We start from the raw sequence: 18,599 nt of genomic DNA on the forward strand, positions 1-18,599 counted from the left end.
AAACAAGCCATGAACCTGTGCCAAATATGCACATATGTAGTGGGTGAGCTGTGTGGGGGGTTTGATCAGAAGCAAGCACCTGAACACACTATATTGCACAAGTGTGTTATAGTTTCATCTGCAGTAGAAGACAATGAAACCAGCGGCAGAAGGAAGCAAAATGGAGAGCTGAGAAAGAACAACTTTTTGGTAGCATTTAAGATCCTGGATCCAGTCATCTCTGAAGCCTCAGATCCAGCCATGACCTTCCAGTTGTGTGGATCAATAAATGCTCTTAAGTGGAATATCTTTCTGTTGCAAATGCAAGTGTTCTATTACAGAAACTAAAACCAGGTGTGAAGTGATAACCCTAAAATGTGGAATTGGTTGAATCAAGATAGGGAAGGTTGAAAAGCTGTAATCCTTGTTATATGAAAGTGAAGCAGCTGCTACCTAGTGTATTTTATGCCTCAGACAATGTCCCCACCACCATAATTACAAGAACATTATGGAGTTGGTCAAAAGGATATGGGAGTGAGAACTGAGACAGGCATATACCCCGGAGCCCTCCCAAACACCTCAGCTACTGCATTCCCTAGCCAATAAGGCTCATAATCCTGCCCCATAATCAGCTTTGATGCTCCCTGGTGATGGAAATCAGCTCCTAATTGTTCCATTTTTCTAAGAGGTGGAGACAAGGATAGATGACATTAATCTAAAGCCCAGAGGAATTGGATGATTCCTGCAATTGTTGCTAAGGGACTGAAACCACAAGGGCAAGGATCCAGATTCAGAAATGCTGACTCAGCAAGATTTTTGGCACTTGTAAGTAGCCAGCCAACGTTGCCAGCCACCCAAAATTATATAATCGGGCCAGCAACTGAGTGTTTCAAGTGAACTTTATTGCCCCCTTGGCAAACAGAGATTATGATTATGATTGTTCAGTTCTTAAGACAGCCCTCCAAGAGTCCTTACAACAAAAAGTGGGTTGCTAAAGCAGTAGAGACCTCACCGGAGGAAGTTTCCTGACCATCCTCTTAAGCATGGTGACAAAGTCAATGAACAGGGGAGACTCTCGCAGCAGGAAGGCCCTGGAGCACCCAGATAGACTGACTAGGAACCCACTCCACGGCAAAAGAAGGGAGTAAACAGAGAGACAGGTCTCACTCTTCCTGTTTACCAGCCTAGGGGATGTTTTGTCCTCTGTAACCTATTTCTAAATGTGGCAGAGCCTGGCTTCTCTTCCTTCTCTACCAACTTCTTTTCATATAAGGGCTACCATCTTATTTCTAGCTTTAGGTAAGTCTTCTATTCCTCTGTCTGCTTAACAACTATAGCAATCATACATATAACCTACAGAAAGTGAAAAGCCCATTATCACACAGGAACCATCTCCCTACTCTAATCCTTGAGGGGGCCTGGCAAAAGCCCATACCCATGTATATAAAAGAGCTGTCATTTAAGGTAAGGGTAACCACAGAGACAGCCATGAAACCAAAAAGATTTTATGTAATGTTTATTTTTTTAATTCCCATCCTTAACTTTGGCTTTAATCCTTACCTCTCATTTCCATTCTTTTCTTTGAAATTCAAACTTTTTTTAAAAAAACAAAAGTGTTTAAAATCACAATTATCTAGAATCATAATAAAATTTTCTTGTCTCCAAAGAGGGGGAAAACACACCACTTTTATTTTTATGCAGCATTTTCAAATATGCATGTCAATATATATTTTATAAACTATTTAAAATAAAAACCCTTCATCCTTTGAGGTTATTGACATTTTCTAGTTCACTGACACATCTCCCATAATACAATAGTTGTATTCATTTTTCATGAATGAGATGGGAACTATACTAAAAAATAGGATTTTAATCCCTGAGGTGCCAGTTAAAATGGACGGCGTTGCCCTTGCAAAACGAGATTTTAAAAATCAGCCTTAAATAATAAGCATGGATCACGCTATTTGACTCCGAATCACCTCCATAGCATGGAGCCATTTAGGAAATTGCATTTATTGGGTTAAGTTCACCCTGCTATTCCAAGCCCTCATGCTATAATGATCTTTCCTTTTGCAAAGGAATAACACATAGCAAGGAAGTCTGCAGAAACTTCTGAGATCCTCAGAAATCAAGAGAAACCAAAATCGCGTTTCTCCGATCTCCATCCACAGTGTTGGAGAGGGTTTTTCAGCACCATTCCAAGACCTGGAAGACTGATGAACTGCTTTGATTTTTCTACTTCTCCATACATTTGGCTAAAAAGGAGCAATCCCCCTGGCTAGAAAAGGGGCATGTCCTGGTTTTTCTCTGAAATCACAATATTAGCAGAGCTGGGTTCAGTTCCTTGTGCCCACTGTCCCCGCAGATCCTCTCCCTTCCAGGCGGCCTCCAGTGGTTTCCGGGGTCCTGCTGCTCCTTAATAGTAGCGGTTTAAGCTCCTGGTCCCGGGCACCTCAGGCTGGCCATTCATCCAGATCTCCCTGATGATGCGCTCGCGCTCCTCCAGCCGCTGGGCGCGCTCCAGCTCCTCCGCGGAGGTGAACACGTTCTTGTTCAAAGTCCTCTCGAAGCGGCGGTGTCTCCGCACAGAGAGATCGGACGCGGTGTCCTCACTACCGTCCTCGCTGTCGCTGCTGTCGCTGCTGCTCTCTCTGTCCTGCAGGAACTTCTTCTTGGGACGCCGCCTGCAGTCTGTGTGGCAAGAGATCCTTATCACCAAAGCAGCCAGAGTCAGCACCAGCCCGATGCACACGCCAGAAACAAAGTACAGAGCTGCTCGCTCAGGATTTTCTGGAGGAAGAAGAGGAAAAGCAAGCATTTGAGAGATGACAATTCCACATGCAGAGATCCAATACGACTCCAGCCTACACCTCTCACCAGGCTCCAAAGTTTTGATGGTTACAAATATTGTCCTCCCATGTGATATATTTTATAATATATTCAAAATATAATTGACAAACGGTGAATCTGTAAAAGAATATGAGATTCTTTCACTCTTCTTGCAACTTTGATTTAGAGATTCTTCCCAAATGAAAAGGTAAAAGAAAGAAAAACAGTAATTATTTAGACCTACTGTACACAAGCAGCTTTGCTTAGGTGTCATTTGTTTAAGAGATGTATCTTATCTAAAGCCTCTTTTCACCTAGACCAAAACATCTTTACTTGTGAATTTGCTCATGCACCCCAACTGAATTACCCTTTCATCACAGTCGCAGACAGCTTCTGAGATGAACCCCATCTCCTAGTATTCACACCTTTGTGAAATCCTCTCCTCTTATGGGGTGGACGTAGTGACTTACTTCTAAGAAATACAGTTGACCCTTGAACAACATGGGTTTGAACTGCACAGGACACTTATACACGGAGTTTTTTCAAACAAACATGTGGATCGAAAATACGTTATTTGCGAGATGAGAAATCCACACATAAGGAGTGTCAGCTTTTCAAATATGTGGCTTCTGCAGGGTCAACTGTAGAACTTCAGTATGCATGCACGGATTGGGGTATACACAGGGATGCTGGAACCAATCCCCTGCATATACCAAGGGTCGACTGTAGGATATGGCAAAAGCAATGGGTGATTCTAAGATTAGGTTACATAAGACTGTGATTTTGTCTTGTTCTCTTGCTCTCTCCCTCTCTGGGGCTCTTCTTACTTGCTGGTTCTGATGAAGCCAGCTGCCATGTGTGAGCTGCCTTACGGAGAAATCCAAGTGTCAAGGAACTAAGGGTGACCTCTGGCCAACACCCTTTGAGGAACTGAATGGTGCCAACAGCCATGTGAATGAGCTTGGAAGTGAATCATCCCTCCATCTAGTCTTGAGGGGACCACAGTCCCGGCCTTGCAGCAGCCTGTGAGAAACCTTGAACCAAGGAACCCAGCTAAGCCACACTCTATTTCTGATCTGCAGAAACTGGGAGATAATAAATGTGTTCTGTTTTCAGCCACTAAGTTTTGGGGTAGTTTTGTAAAAAGCAATAGTTGCAATCAGTCACACATTGAAAGCCAGTATGGGTAATTAGGAGTGGCCTCAGCAGGTTAACTGATAGGGGAGGAGAAATTTGAGCTGTTTCCTTGGTGAGAGAAGATAACAGTCATTCTGTTGATGATCAGTATGCTTAATGGGCCTAGTTGTGACCCCTGTAAGATGTGCTTAACAGAATGGGAGTCTTTAGGTGAACAACTTTCATTTCTAGGTACCTACCAGGACAAAGGCACAGGCCTGGCCTTGAGGACACTGTACCCAATGGGTAGTCTTTTATCCCTCACCTGCCTTCCACCCATTTCCCCTGAGTCCCCAGAGTCTATTATATTATTCTTATGCCTTTGTGTATATTTGGACAATTTTTGTAGGTTCTGGAAATTCAAAGACTTAAATAAGATTCAGTTCTTGCTCTCAGAATGCACCTAGTCTACTGGGGAGACAGATGAAAGCAATGGACAGAAAATAAAATAATGGGCTGTTAATGATGGAAGCACATTGTGGGGGCAACCGGCCCTAGGAGAGAGGGAGTCATGGGGGCATTTTGTGAGTATGAGGATGAGATGGAGACACTTGGACCAAATGCTAGGACGATTAGGTAAATTCAAGCCTACTGAAGACCAATGTGTTCCCCCTTATATGGCAAGTCAACACTAACCTACATGCTGGTCTAGTGGCTTGTTCCAGGTCACGTTCACAAAGGTAACGGCATTAAGTTGTGTTTCCTATTTCTGTGTGCTACTTATTAGGATTCTTTTCAATTCAAACACAAAAACTTCATTTCGTTTCACCCTGGTTCCAGATTGTTAAGATTTTTTATAATCTTGATGTCATCATCTAAATTAATCTCTCTGACTACACATTGGGTACAGTGTACACTGCTCTGGTGATGGGTACATTAAAATCTCAGAAATCACCACTGAAGAACTTATCCATGTAACCACAAACCACCTGTACCCCCAAAACTATTGAAATAAAAAGAAAAGAAAAAACTATTGTCCAAATATGTTCCTAAAATTTCATGAAATCCATTACATCATCAGCCTCAATCTTTAAAATAGCCCACTTATTTCTTTCTTCTCCTCCTTTCCTCCTTTGTTGGTTGTCTTTTATGAAATAAAAGGCAGAAATAAAAAGAGGTACTGTTACATCCCTAGGCCACATGACAAGGTAGAAAGGCCCAAGCAAACAAACCCAAGTCTGTTCAGTTTCAAAGCCTATTCCCTTCTCATCATTTCCTGGTGCTTCCATGGCATCAGTGTCAATGCTGAGGGGCCATATATTACACAAGGCTGTTGGGAGGATCAGTGTAGATAATGCATGTGAAAGTGCTTGGTAAACGTCCCTTTCTGGGTAAATAAAAGGTGGTCTTGTAAGATCTAGCTAGAGCAATCAAGAGAAAAAAATAAAAGGCATCCAGATAGCAAGAGAGGAAGTCAAACTATCACTCTTTGCAGACAATATAATTCTATACCCAGAAAACCCTAAAAACTTTGCCAAAAGGTTCCTCAAACAGATAACTGACTTCAGTAAAGTTTCAGGATGCAAAATCACTACAAAAATCAGTAGCATTTCTATGCACCAACAGTGTCCAAGCTGAGAGCCAAATCAAAAGGTAATTTCATTTATAATTGCCATAAAAATAATAAAATATCTAAAAAATAGCTACCCAAGGTGAAGGATCTCTACAACAAGAATTACAAAACACTGTTGAAAGAAATTAGAAATGTCACAAACAAATAGAAAAATACTCCATGCTCATGGATTGGAAGAATCAACATTGTTAAAATGGCCATACTGCCCAAAGCAATTTACAGATTCAGTGCTATTCCTATCAACTACCAACATCATTTTTCACAGAATTAGAAAAAAAAAAAGATTCTAAAATTCATATGGAACCAAAAGAGGGTTCAAATAGCCACAGCAATCCTAAGGGGGGGAAAAAAAAGAAAAGCCAGAGGCATCACACTACCCAACTTCAAGCTATATTGTAAGGCTGCAGTAAGCAAACAGTATGGTAGTGGTACAAAAACCAACACATGGACGAATGGAACAGGATAAAGAACCCAGAAATAAAGCTGCACACCTATAGCCATCTGATCTCTGACAAAGTCAACAATAACAGCAAAGGGGAAAAGATTCTCTATTTAATAAATGGTCCTAGGATAACTGGCTAGTTATATGCAGAAGATTGAACCTGGACTCGTTCTTTTTACCATATACAAAAATTAACTCAAGAAGGATTAAAGACTTAAGTGCAAGACCTAAAACTATAAAATCTCTAGAAGAAAACATAGGAAATACCATTCTGGACACTGGCCTTGGCAAAGAATTTATGGCCAAGTCTCCAAATGCAATTGTGACAAAAAGAAAAACTGACAAGTGGGATCCAACCAAACTAAAGAGCCTCTTCATAGCAAAATAAACTATCAACAGAGTAAACAGACAACCTACAGAATGGGAGAAAACATTCCTCAACTATGCATCTGACAAAGTCCTAATATCTAGAATCTATTTTAAAAACTTAAACAATTGAGTAAGCAAAAAATAAACAACTCCATTAAAAATGAGCACAGGACATGAAAAGACACTTTGCAAAGAAGACATACATTCGACCAACAAATATACGAAAAAACGCTCAACATCACTAATCATCAGAGAAATCACGATCAATATCAAAACCACAACGAGATACCATCTTGCATCAGTCAAAATGGCTATTACTAAAAGTAAAAAAATACCATGTTGACAAAGTTGTGCATAAAAGGGAACACCAGGCTGGGCATGGTAGCTCACACCTATAAACTCAACACTTTGGAGGCTGAGGTAGGAAGATCATTTGGGTTCAGGGAGCTTGAGACCAGCCTGGGCAACATGGTGGAAAACTCATCATTACAAAAAACACAAAAATTAGCCGGGCATGCTGGTGCACACCTGTATTCCCAGCTACTTCTGGGGCTGAGGCAGGAGGATCGCTTGAGCCAGGGAAGTAGAGGCTGCAGTGAGCCAAGATTGTACCACTGTAATCCAGTCTGGGTGACAAAGTGAGATCCTGTCTCAAAAAAAAAAAAAAAAAAAAAAGGAGGAATTATAAATTAGTTCAGCCCCTGTGGAAAGCAGCATGGAGATTTCTCAAAGAACTTAAAACAGTACTATGATTTGACCCAGCAATCCCACTACTGGGTGTATATCTAAAGGAAAATAAATCTTTCTACAAAAAAGATACCTGCACTTGTATGTGTATTGCAGCACTAGCACTATTCACAAGAGCAAAAACGTGGAATCAACCTAGGTGCCCACCAACAGAGGATTAGATAAAGGAAATGTGGTACATATTTCCACATTTGTATTCCATGGTACACCATGGAATACTAAGCAGCCATAAAAGGAATAAAATCATGTGTTTTGCAGCAACATGGATGCAGCTGAAGGCTATTATCTTAAGCAAATTAACACAGGAATAGAAAATCAAATACTGCATGTTGTCACTTATAAGTGGGAGCTAAAAGCTGGGTAAACATGGACATAAAGAAGGGAACAATAGACATTAGGGACTATTAGAGGGGAAGGGTGGGGTGGGGTAATGGGTTGGAAAACTACCTATCGGGTACTATGCTCACCACCTAAGTGATGGGATCATTCGTACACCAAACCTCAGTGACATGCAATTTACCCATGTAACAAAACTGCACAGGCAACCCCAAACCTAAAATAAAAGTTAAAAAAAAAACCCAAAATATCCAATAAGGAGAGGATATGAGAACCTTCTGTACTACCTCTTCAATTTTTATGTTAATTCAAAACAGCTGTATACAATGTGTATTAATTTTTTAAAATCTAGCAACACTGTTTCAGGAAAAGATCTGTTTTAGATATTATTTAACAATTAGCTTAATGTCTCACCATTAGATGGAGATGCTGTTTACTTTTAAAAGTGAACCAAATGTTAAGTTGTCAATGTATCTGTTCATCTAGTTGTAGCACTACTGAGTGACTTAATAAATTTAAGTTTGCACCACACACACTTTTTTTTTTTTTTTTTTAAAGATGGTCTTCTCAGAACTCATTTGCTTACAAATAGCATATTCCTATGCCAGGCACTATGGGATCACATCAAAGGCCCCACCTTTATCTTAGGATTGATTTTTTCCCGGAGGAAATAATGACCAGAACAGTCCATGAACTCCACACCAATCTGCATTTATTTGTGATTTGCTCATGTCTGCCTGATTATAATTAACAAGCACAATGTGTACAAAAACATGCTATCTGATGACAGGCTGGAATGGGCGTGAGTCTTATCTAGATTCTAGAGCAACTTAGAAAATTCTTAAGCCCTCAGATAGAGAAAACATGTCTTGGGGCAAATAAAAGCCCTGGACTTGGCCTCCCTGGATTGGGTTAAATCCAATAATTTGCCTTTCTTTTGTAAAGTGGGAGGAAAGCATTGTCATTTATTAGTTAAGTAACCTTGAGCCAATCACAACCTCACTAGACCTTCAAGCCTGACAGGAGAAATGGACATGCAATAAACATAATTGGAATTGAGCACAACCGAGTGAAATAATGGAAGCGGGCATGAGGTACCACTGGGGCAGTCTCAGAGAGTACAGAATTGGAGAAAAGTCAGTGGGCACAGGAAATGGAAAACCAAAAAGCCATAAAGGGTCAGTCCAGAGTGGTCTTTACAAAACCTAGTTCTAGTGATAATTCAAAAGTCAAAATCACTGGGATAAAGCAAAATGAAGCCCATTTGCTGGAGAAATGGGTTCTGCTGTTTATCAAGATAAAATATCTCCCAAGGGTCAGGTCTTGGACCTGTCTACTTTGTCCAGAGTTCCCTAGGAGCCCTTTTCCTCTGAAAGAGCCTTGACTCTGCCTCAGAAATCTGCTCCCAATTGCTAACAGAATTGATTTTCTGCCACTAGTTGCATCAGGTAGGAATAAGGTCATTCTACTCAGGGTGACGGCTGGTTAGCTAGCCCAAGGTGCTGCCTCTGCCCACAAACTCATGAAGCCATCAGGCCACTGACTATGCCTAAGTCCCTGTCGGTCTAAAAGGGCCTGAGTTTCATCTCACCGCTCAGCCTTACTCAAGATAAGCAGTCTTCACAGTGGGAACATGCGCCTAAGAGGTGAACAGGCACAGCTGGTTTTAAGGAAATCTATTTCTAGACCTTACACAGCCATTTTCTTTATTCTTTCCTATATTGGATCTGCCTGAGAAGGTACCTGTGGTGGAAAGCACAGGCTCACCTGTTCTACACCACCCACCACCCACTGCTTCCCCCATTTCACTAAACTCAAGTCAGACCTTTCCCCTACATCCCATCTTACTATGGTACGCTGCCCAGAGTGCAAAAATGGCCACCAAGCAAAATAACAGTTCCAAATATTGAAATATTGATGTCAATGACAGGAGGCAAAAGCCCCTAACAACTGGTAACACACCCTTTTCCAAGTCAGTTTCCAATTCTTGGTTTTCAACAAAACTGAAGGAAGGCCTAATCAGGTTGTCAGCTGATAAATCAAAATAACTTTTGATGATGGATCACTCTGATTTTTGGCACATGATGAAACTTAATTCAAAGACTGGGTGACTTAATTATAACAAAACTTCCTTTGTTTTTGTCTGCATGTTTATATGAACAAACTTTCTCAACACCCATAACTATACAAATAAAAATCAGAAATAGAACTGTCACTGAATCATGCCTCCTTCTGGCAATAAGTGATATTTATTCATGAATACATAAATACATAAACAAATTGAGGGGAAAGGAGGAAACTCATCCATCTCCTTAAGAGATACATTTCCTGTAAATTTTAATTTGTATGTTTTTTGAATTTTTATGTTTAAAAACTCCCATGTACCTTCCAACTTCATACAGAATGTAACTCACACTGATCTCATCCTCTTTTTATCTCAAACATCTAGTTATCTCTCTTACCTCTCTCTCTATTCTTTTCTTTCCCTCTCTCCCTTCCTCCCTCCCTCCCCTTTTCAACCTTCCCCTTTCCACCTGAGGCTCCCTTCAGTCATCTGTGCGCAATGCCTAGAGTCATCTTTTTGACTCACTCTTTGGCTTCTAGCCATAAATTAATTAATCTCAGCCATTCTGATGTCTCTTCCATCTCTTGCCTACTCACTGCCATTTCCCCGCACCTGCAAGTTTTCTAACTCTGGATTCCATTTCCTTCCACCTTCAATTCATTTTGCACATGGATGTCAAAGCAACACTTTAAAATCTGACTCCTATTATTTGCCTTATTACTTTTACAAAGAAAAAGAGGACACTGAAGGCTGTCAAAAATCTGGTTCCAATCTCCCTTTCAATCATATCCCCGCAAACTCTTCCACAGGAGCCTTTAGTCCAGACAAGCCAAAGACTTCATTGTCCACTCTTGACCCACAAACACACTCTCCTCTTCCTGTTTATCCCTGACTGCTGGAATGCCAGAGTGTGGACCCCTTAGTGAATTTTTTCCAATAGATAATTAACCTTCAATAAAACTGAGTCTTTCTTACATTGATGTAGTGCTCAAGTGACACGCCTTGAACTTCACAAACGTTTAATTCCTTCTTTTAACAGTATGAAACATTCTAAAGGAGTTTTCTTAGAGTTCTGTTAAAGGTCACTTTATTATGAGTGTGAAATAAAAATTCTACATAAGGTTATTGTGAAAATTCTCCCCTTAGGAAAAGAAGAATTTAAAGTAATCCTGCATATACTTTGGTTTAGGAGGTATGGCTTTGAGTATATAAATTAGAAATGAGTTTATACTGCTTTGCATGCCCTGACAACAAAAAAGGTTTTGATTTCTGGCCTTACTTTGGCTTCGCCTCTTTAATCAAGCGAAAGAAATTGAGCCAATTATAGTTACGCCACAGCTTTTCTGAGCTAGAATGAAATGAGCCAAAGAGAGGGACTGGCCCACTTCTGCTATAATGCCCTTGAAGAAGCCGCACAATGGGAAGCTGGCTCTGCTCTCATGGGTAAAGGAAGGGACCTTGCAGGCAGGGTAAGTGGGAATCAGCAGGCAAAGCTCCTGTGATTGGCACTGTACATCCATTTTCTGTGGATGATCCTTCAGACCAAAGTCTTGTCCTCTGTCTCCTACATCATGAAGCCTTGAAGAGAACCTGCCTAGGTAAGCCATGATTCAGAAGGAGATACCAACACTGCATCTTCCCTCAGCCTCCTCAACCCAAAGAAGACAATTCCCCAACCAAGAGAAAATCTGCCTGGATCCCAGAGTGAGAGAAAGAGGACATGACAGAGAAAGAGTACATCAGTTACACTTGCTTTATTGCCCAACTTATGCAATAACTCGACCTCTCTTCTGTTAGTTTAAGTGAGTAGCATTAAAAGAACTTAATTTAACCAATCCATATTGGTAGATTAGAAATAAATTTGGGATAAGCTGTCTTTTAAAGCCTCTAGATAGCTCATGTATCCACTAAGGCAGCAAACATAACCCTGTCCTCCCTGGAGTATGAATCTGGAGCTCCATAAATCTATCTCCATTTCTTGGAGACTCCTATATTCCCTACAGGGGTTTTCAGACCATGAAGGTTTCTAACATAGTAACAATGGCCACATAATCCAGTGAAATACAAGTCAAGAGAAACCTATAAATGCTGAACAGATATAGCAGAGCTTGAGTTATACTCCTTCTACTTCCCAGTCCCTTCACAAGTGGCACCTCTACATGCACGCTTTTACCTATTCTGGAATCTAAGAATGCTTAAAAATATTAGGGTATATACAGATACACATATTGCATACATGCACGCACAAAGAGACATAGATATGCACTCACAGGGAAGAAAGGGAGGGATGAGAACAGGAAGAAAGGCAAGAGGAAAAGGGAAAGAGGGAGGAAGATATCAGATAGATGATAGATACATACATACATGCATACATACATAGAGTGAGTGAGAGAGCTATCATTCACTGAATGCTTCTCTTTGCCAAGATCTGGAATAATTCCTTTATGCTGATCATCTGCAATACCTTCAGCCATTACCACTGTTCAGCAGGGTAAGTAGGGTTACTCTTGTTTAAAAGCTGAGGCCGAGATGAGGGTGTCAAATGTAATTCTGCCTGATACTCAAAAGTTCATGCTTTGACCAAAACAGAAACGAAATTAAAGGCAGAAAAACAAGTAATTTTAGCTTTCACATACTGCCCTCACCCCACCTATTATATAGGCCTAACATCAAAGATAGTTTCTGAACTCCATCTTGGAAACCACTGTGCTCCCTCTGTAGCTTAATGAGTCCACCTTGTCCTGCCTCCCAGATCAGAAAACATCCCCTTTTGTCTCTAGCATCCAGATGTGGATTCCTGGACAAGCCCAGTAAGAGCAACCAGACTGGGTAAGGGAGTTCACTGGATCCCAAGTTGGTGACTCAGGTCTGATTTTCACAGCTGATACAATTAATGTCATGCCTCTTCATCCTTTTCCCACAAAATTCAAAACTGAAGCTCTAAGGTGATTGTTTTTTCTCTCCTCTAATACTTTCTGCTCCAGGTCACTTCCTCTTCGCCAATGATCCACCCTGGTCTTGACTAGATCCAGACAGCTGTTAATTACCCAGGAAGCAGAGTGGGGAGGGCTATTGTCAGTTGTTTTCCCTTGATAAATAAAAATAAATGTATTGCTGTATCTTGTTTCCTGCAGGTCATTGTTTTCATGGGCAGGAAGAGGCCCTATGTAGAGGTCCTGAAGCTAATCTCATTTGCACCTTCAGAGGTCAGATCATGCCCAACAGACTCCTTGCAGGAGAGGGCAGCAGCAGCCAGCCCAGACCAGGCCAGCTGATCTCATGCAAGTGCAACCTTCTCTCTGCCTGGGCTTTCTTCTTGGCTCTGAAGCTTCCGATTCCTTGAGTGAAAAGGAAAGGCTTCTAAAATTGGTTTTGACAAATATTGCATGTTTTCACTTAAATGTGAGAGCTAAAAAATTTGATCATATGCAGATAGAAAGTGGAAAGACAGATAACAGGCTGGGAAAGGTGAGTGGAGGGTAGCAGGGAGGATGAAGAGAAGCAGGTTACACGGTACAAACATACAGTTAGATAGAAGGAATAAATTCAATGTTTGACAACAGAGCAGGGTGACTATACTTAATACAAATGTATTGTACTTGGGTTGATAGACACCCTAAATGCCCTGACTAGATCACTACACATTATATACATGTAACAAAATTTCACATGTGCCCCATAAATTTGTACTAATAAAACACAATCTTAACCCCTCAAAATAATAAAATAAAAAAGTGGGTATTAAAGAGAATCATGGGGTTTGTGTGTAGTCAGGGAGTGCTCAGCAAAATCTCCTCTCCAAACTCTTTAGGCGCTGTAAGAACATCTCTTGCCAGGCGTGGTGGCTCATGCCTGTAATCCCAGCCCTTTGGGAGGTCAAGGCGGGCAGATCATGAGGTCAGGAGTCGGAGACCAGCCTGGCCAGCATGGTGAAACCCCATCTCTACTAAAAATATAAAAATTAGCAGGGTGTGGTGGTGGGTGCCTGTAATCCCAGCTACTCGGGAGGCTAAGGCAGGAGAATTGTTTGAACCCAGGAGGCAGAGGTTGCAGTGAGCCGAGATCATGCCATTGTACTCCATTCTGGGCAACAGGGTGAGACTCTGCCAAAAAAAAAAAAAAAAGAACATCTCTTTATGGCATTCTGCCCCACCCCATAGGAGAGGGAAGACCTCCACTAACACTACTGCCTCTCTAAAATGCTGGAGGATGCTTCCTTCCTTTTCCTTCCATCTCTGACTTGTTCTTCCCCAGGAAGGAGTATTGAGAAATCTCTGTTCCCACCTGTCTGGCTCTGACGTGTTCTCCTTTGAATTCACTGATTTCAGTTCATGTCCTTCGCAGGGACATAGATGAAGCTGGAAGCCATCATTCTCAGCAAACTAACACAGGAACGGAAAACCAAACACCACATGTTCTCACTCATAACTGGGAATGGAACAATGAGAACACATGGACACAGGGAGGGGAACATCATACAGGGCCTATCAGTGGGTGGGGGGCAAGGGGAAGAAGAGCATTAGGACAAATATCTAATGCATGCGGGGCTTGAAGCCTAGATGACAGGTTGCTGGGTGCAGCAAACCACCATGGCACATGTATACCCGTGTAACAAACCTGCACGTTCTGCACACGTATCCCAGAACTTAAAGTTAAATTTAAAAAAAAGAAAAAATTCACTCATTTCATCCCCTCCCACAGGCAATAGACACCCCACAAGGAAGCATCCATTGCCCTGCCCCTCCTCCCAATCCACTGGCTCACTTTTCTTCCCCTGCAAGGGAAAGACCTACAATCCCATAGCTGCTCTAGAACTCAACGGACTAGGTAGAAGGCCCTGACACATTATTCCGTCCAGCATTACCACTGCTGAAATTGACACTGATGAGGTCAACTTCAAAATTTGAATGCCTTTCTGGGTCCTTGAGTTTAGAAGAAGGGTGTGATTAATTAGCCCCTCCAGTCTGGGCAGCACTTTATGTGGTTGCGTTATAACTAGTTATATAACCATTATCTTTCCCGCATGACAGTGAGGATTCTGAAGGCAGAATCCATATGATTGATTCACTTTGGATTCTCTGGGCATTCAGCACAGTGTGTTGCTCATGGTGCATATCTCACAATATTCATTGAACTAAATTATGAAGATACCATTTCCAAAAGTTCAGCTAATAAATTTGTTATATGTAGATACATATGTATGCATATGTATGTGGGTATGTGTGTAAATATGTGGCAGTATAACATTAAAAGAGTAGGGAAATTTTGGGAGACTGAGGCAGGTGGATCATGAGGTCAGGAGTTCAATACCAACCTGGCCAACATGGTGAAACCCTGTCTCTACTAAAAATACGAAAAGAATTAGCCAGACATGATGGCATGCGTCTGTAATCCCAGCTATTCGGGAGGCTGAGGCAGGAGAATCACTTGAACCTGGAAGGCAGAGGTTGCAGTGAGCCGAGATTGTACCACTGCACTCCAGTCTGAGCGACAGAGCAAGGCTCTGCCTCAAAAAAAAAAAAAAATACGGAATTTTTAAAATTATAAAATCACCATAATTTCACAACCTGAATATAACTATACAGTGTGTAGTATAATGAATTTTCCTTTGTTCTTTCTCTATCATATAAACATGCACATATTTATTCATATTTGCCTGCTTATGGCCAGAGTATCTATATAGACATGTATATATAATTCATATCTTTTCCTTTGCATACACTGTACATGTACACTTCACATGTACACAGCATATAACACTGTTCAGTATTGCTCCATGGTCTCCCTCCATCATGCCTAATAATGGCTACATAGTATTCTTCCCAGTGAAAGTGCCAGTTTACAAAAACTGCTTCCTGCCTTTGGATATTTAGGTTGTTATGAGGAAATATTTTGAAAAATAATAATAGAAGAAATATTTTTGTGCTTAATGCTACTTCCTTTTTTGCTTGCTGTTTATTGCCTTGCAATGGATTCTCAGGAAAGGAATCTCTGTGTCAAACAGGATACATATTATTATAGCTCTTGATACACATTGCCAAGTGGGTTTTGAAAAGTGGTACACTAAGTTATCTTGCTATCATCTGCGTACGAAAGTACTACTTTCACCAAACCTTCTTTAGCGGAGGATATTCCAACTGTTAAAAAATGTTACAAATTGTGAGCCCCTCCTTAGGGGTAGTACTGGAGGCCTGGGGTCCTGGCGTTTCTCAGCCCATGCAGGAAGCTCCCTGATGAGTGTCTGAAACCATTTTTAGATTAACTTTTAGTACTCTACTGCATGCTTCTGAAACCAGAGTAGGCACAGCTTCAATCCTATGCAGGGAGGATGCACAAAAGCAGAATGTCCATGATACATCTTTCTGGAGCAGCAATTTTACGGTGAGATTTGGAAGAAACAAATTTAATCATTTCCAAGAGAACGTGTAAGAACTATCAAGTCTTAGGACACATGGCCAGGACCAGAAGGTGCCCAGTGAAGTGCTGGGGTGGGGCCCTGTCCCACAACCCTTGGACCAAATAAGAAGGAAAAGTAGAACCTAGGACTGAGGAAGCCCCAGCAACTCCAGACTCCATAGCCCTTTACCAAGACTCACAGGAAGAAAAAAGGCAAAGGCAAGGCAAGAACTGCAGAGGAAGAACCTAGCACAGAAGTTTCCTAGGAGACTTCAACTGAAGCATCAGCAAAACTGAAAGGCTAATGCCTGTCCACACATCCAAAAGCAGATCTGTCCTGGATCTGTTTTCAACACGTCAGCCAGCTATCAGGAAACCTGAGATGTGATTCTTCTACCTGGCAGAGCCTCCCATCAAGACATAAACTGGGCTCCCTCTTACCTTATGGACAGCTGCCGTGTGGAGGTGGATCTATGGATTGGCCTCATGCTGCATTCAAGCACTTTGCCTAGGACCCAACAATCATTGCCAAGATGAAAGTCAGCAGCATGTCTGAAGTTTGCTTTCATTATGTTCTCCAGCCTGTAACCAAGACAGTAATCCTGGCCACTTCTTCAAACCCGACGCAAGGTTGTGCTGATATAAATGCAAACTCAGCTCTATGCCTATCAACCATCTATGTGGCTAGGACTGCCAACTGAGTATTCAGGCACCAGGCAAGAGGTCTTCCCAGGTTTCCAACTAGACTTTCGAGAATTTCCAAAGATAATGACTTAGCCCCTTTCAGTGCCCATCCTCCAAATATAATCAGAGGGGGCCTCTGGAAGCCATTTAGACTCTCCAGCCTCCTCCCTAGTGAAAATGGAGTTGGACAGAAAAAGGCAACCTACTGACCTCAAAGGCACCAGCCCAGATACTGAGTATAGGGGCCCCCTATGACACACCTCATCTGAGCCACATCAAAGCCCAAACTGTTCCTCAACCTCTACCATCCAGACAGCCCAGAACAGCCCTTCAGAATTGTCTTCAGATGGGACAAGAGACAGTAGAGCTGCAGGTTCAGAATGGCTGCCTCATCCCTCCCTCCTGAAAAGTCTATACCTGCTGATCAGAGCCTCACACCTTAGGGAGGTCAGCCCTCCCAGTAAGTGTCCCCCTAAGAGGACCTTCTGGTCTTTTCCTCCTCTGAGGAGAGGAATGATACCCTCTGTGCCACAAAATATATAACCTCTACTCTCACATGACTTGACTGACTGATGAACAGATGCCCTGAGGAAGAAAGAGATGCAGAGGACAGCCTGTGTCGTGTCTTGTGAATTCCTGTTTCCCTAGCTGTGATGCCTGTGCAAATGGAGGAACACCAAATAATACGGGGTGGTGGATGCACAGACACTGCCTAATAAAATTCAGTAAATTTAAATTGAATTTAAGGGGAACTTATCATATGTCATACAAAAATTTAAGTTGCTGAATTTTATAAGAAAACTGAGTTAAAATGCATAAGGGCATTACAATATAATTTTAATAGGAAGCTATGAAGATTATCTGCACTTGCTATGTAAATGACAGAATTTTGGGTAACTATGTAAGATCATTGATGGGCTTGAAAAGATATCCATTACTTAATTTTACCAGACATTTACTTTCAAATATTTGCTGTTAACCAGTTAACCAATTAACCAATACCCTCTCATGTTACTAAATTTTTTTAATTCTGAGGGAGCACTTCTATTAAAACAATAGTAAGATTGTGGCTAATTTTGGTTATTAAAACGATCAGATTGTTCGGTTAGTTTATGTTATTGTTAACCAAATGCTCCTATAGATAGCATATTGTACAGATGTTTTGATTCATCCTTTTACTCTAGGTCAATTTTCTTTAATTTTATTCATCAAATTGTATTTACTATAGATAAAAAAAACATTGTAGTTACCATGTACTCTGCAGATCTGCACTCTTTAAAAATACAAATTCTCAGTCAAAACTCACACCTATTTTATAAAAATCTGGATTTTAAATAATACTTTGAGGTAATTTCTATGCACATTAATGATTTTTAAGGGGGGTAATTCGATTCTTAAAAGAGGGGAAGTTTACATGGGTACACTGATTTGTCAAAAAGGTACAATTAAAATTGTACCTTTCAATGTGTAGGTATTTTATCTAAAAAATAATCGAAAACCTAATGAAGTAGGGGGTGGGAAATGGTTTGAAGTATAGATTAAAAAAAAACAACATATGACTAATAGATGTTAAAGCTGGGTGATAGGTCTATTATATTTTTTGGTATTTTGTATATGTTTTTAATGTTCTGTAATAAAACACATGAAATGACAGAGTTGATCTATACTTAGTTCTTAAGATTTTGGTTACCTTTGGAAGGAGAAGGAGAATGTGATTATCAGGGGAATGAGCAAGTCTGATTCTATTTCTTGGTTTCACAAGTTTATTTTGTAATAATTCATCAGCTTTCCATAAATGTTTTGTGCATATGTTTCTGTATGCATGTTATAAATCAATAAAAATTTAAATATTAAAAAATTTACAAATTATATATATTAATACATGGTTACTTATATTCATTCTATAAACATTTACTGCAAGTCTTCAATGCCTTGGGCATAGCTTAAAGGCTAAGGACACAAAGGCCCTCGGCCCTCACAGGATTCACAGTATAAAGGGGATT

General features: G+C 40.9%; 1 protein-coding gene across 5 annotated transcripts in view; it reads right to left on the reverse strand.

Annotated features, from left to right (window-relative positions):
• Window positions 1-1,478: 1,478 nt before the first annotated feature.
• Window positions 1,479-18,599, reverse strand: part of EVA1A (eva-1 homolog A (C. elegans)) — a 108,875-nt gene continuing 91,754 nt past the window's right edge. For all 5 annotated transcript variants that reach the window (XM_011987287.1, XM_011987296.1, XM_011987279.1 and 2 more), the window contains one exon: window positions 1,479-2,769. In XM_011987287.1, the coding sequence (XP_011842677.1) occupies window positions 2,396-2,769 (374 nt within the window). In that variant the 3' untranslated portion in view covers window positions 1,479-2,395. The remainder of the gene's footprint in view (window positions 2,770-18,599) is intronic.

The sequence above is a fragment of the Mandrillus leucophaeus genome, unplaced genomic scaffold, assembly GCF_000951045.1.
Source record: "Mandrillus leucophaeus isolate KB7577 unplaced genomic scaffold, Mleu.le_1.0 Scaffold1083, whole genome shotgun sequence".
Taxonomy (NCBI): domain Eukaryota; kingdom Metazoa; phylum Chordata; class Mammalia; order Primates; family Cercopithecidae; genus Mandrillus; species Mandrillus leucophaeus.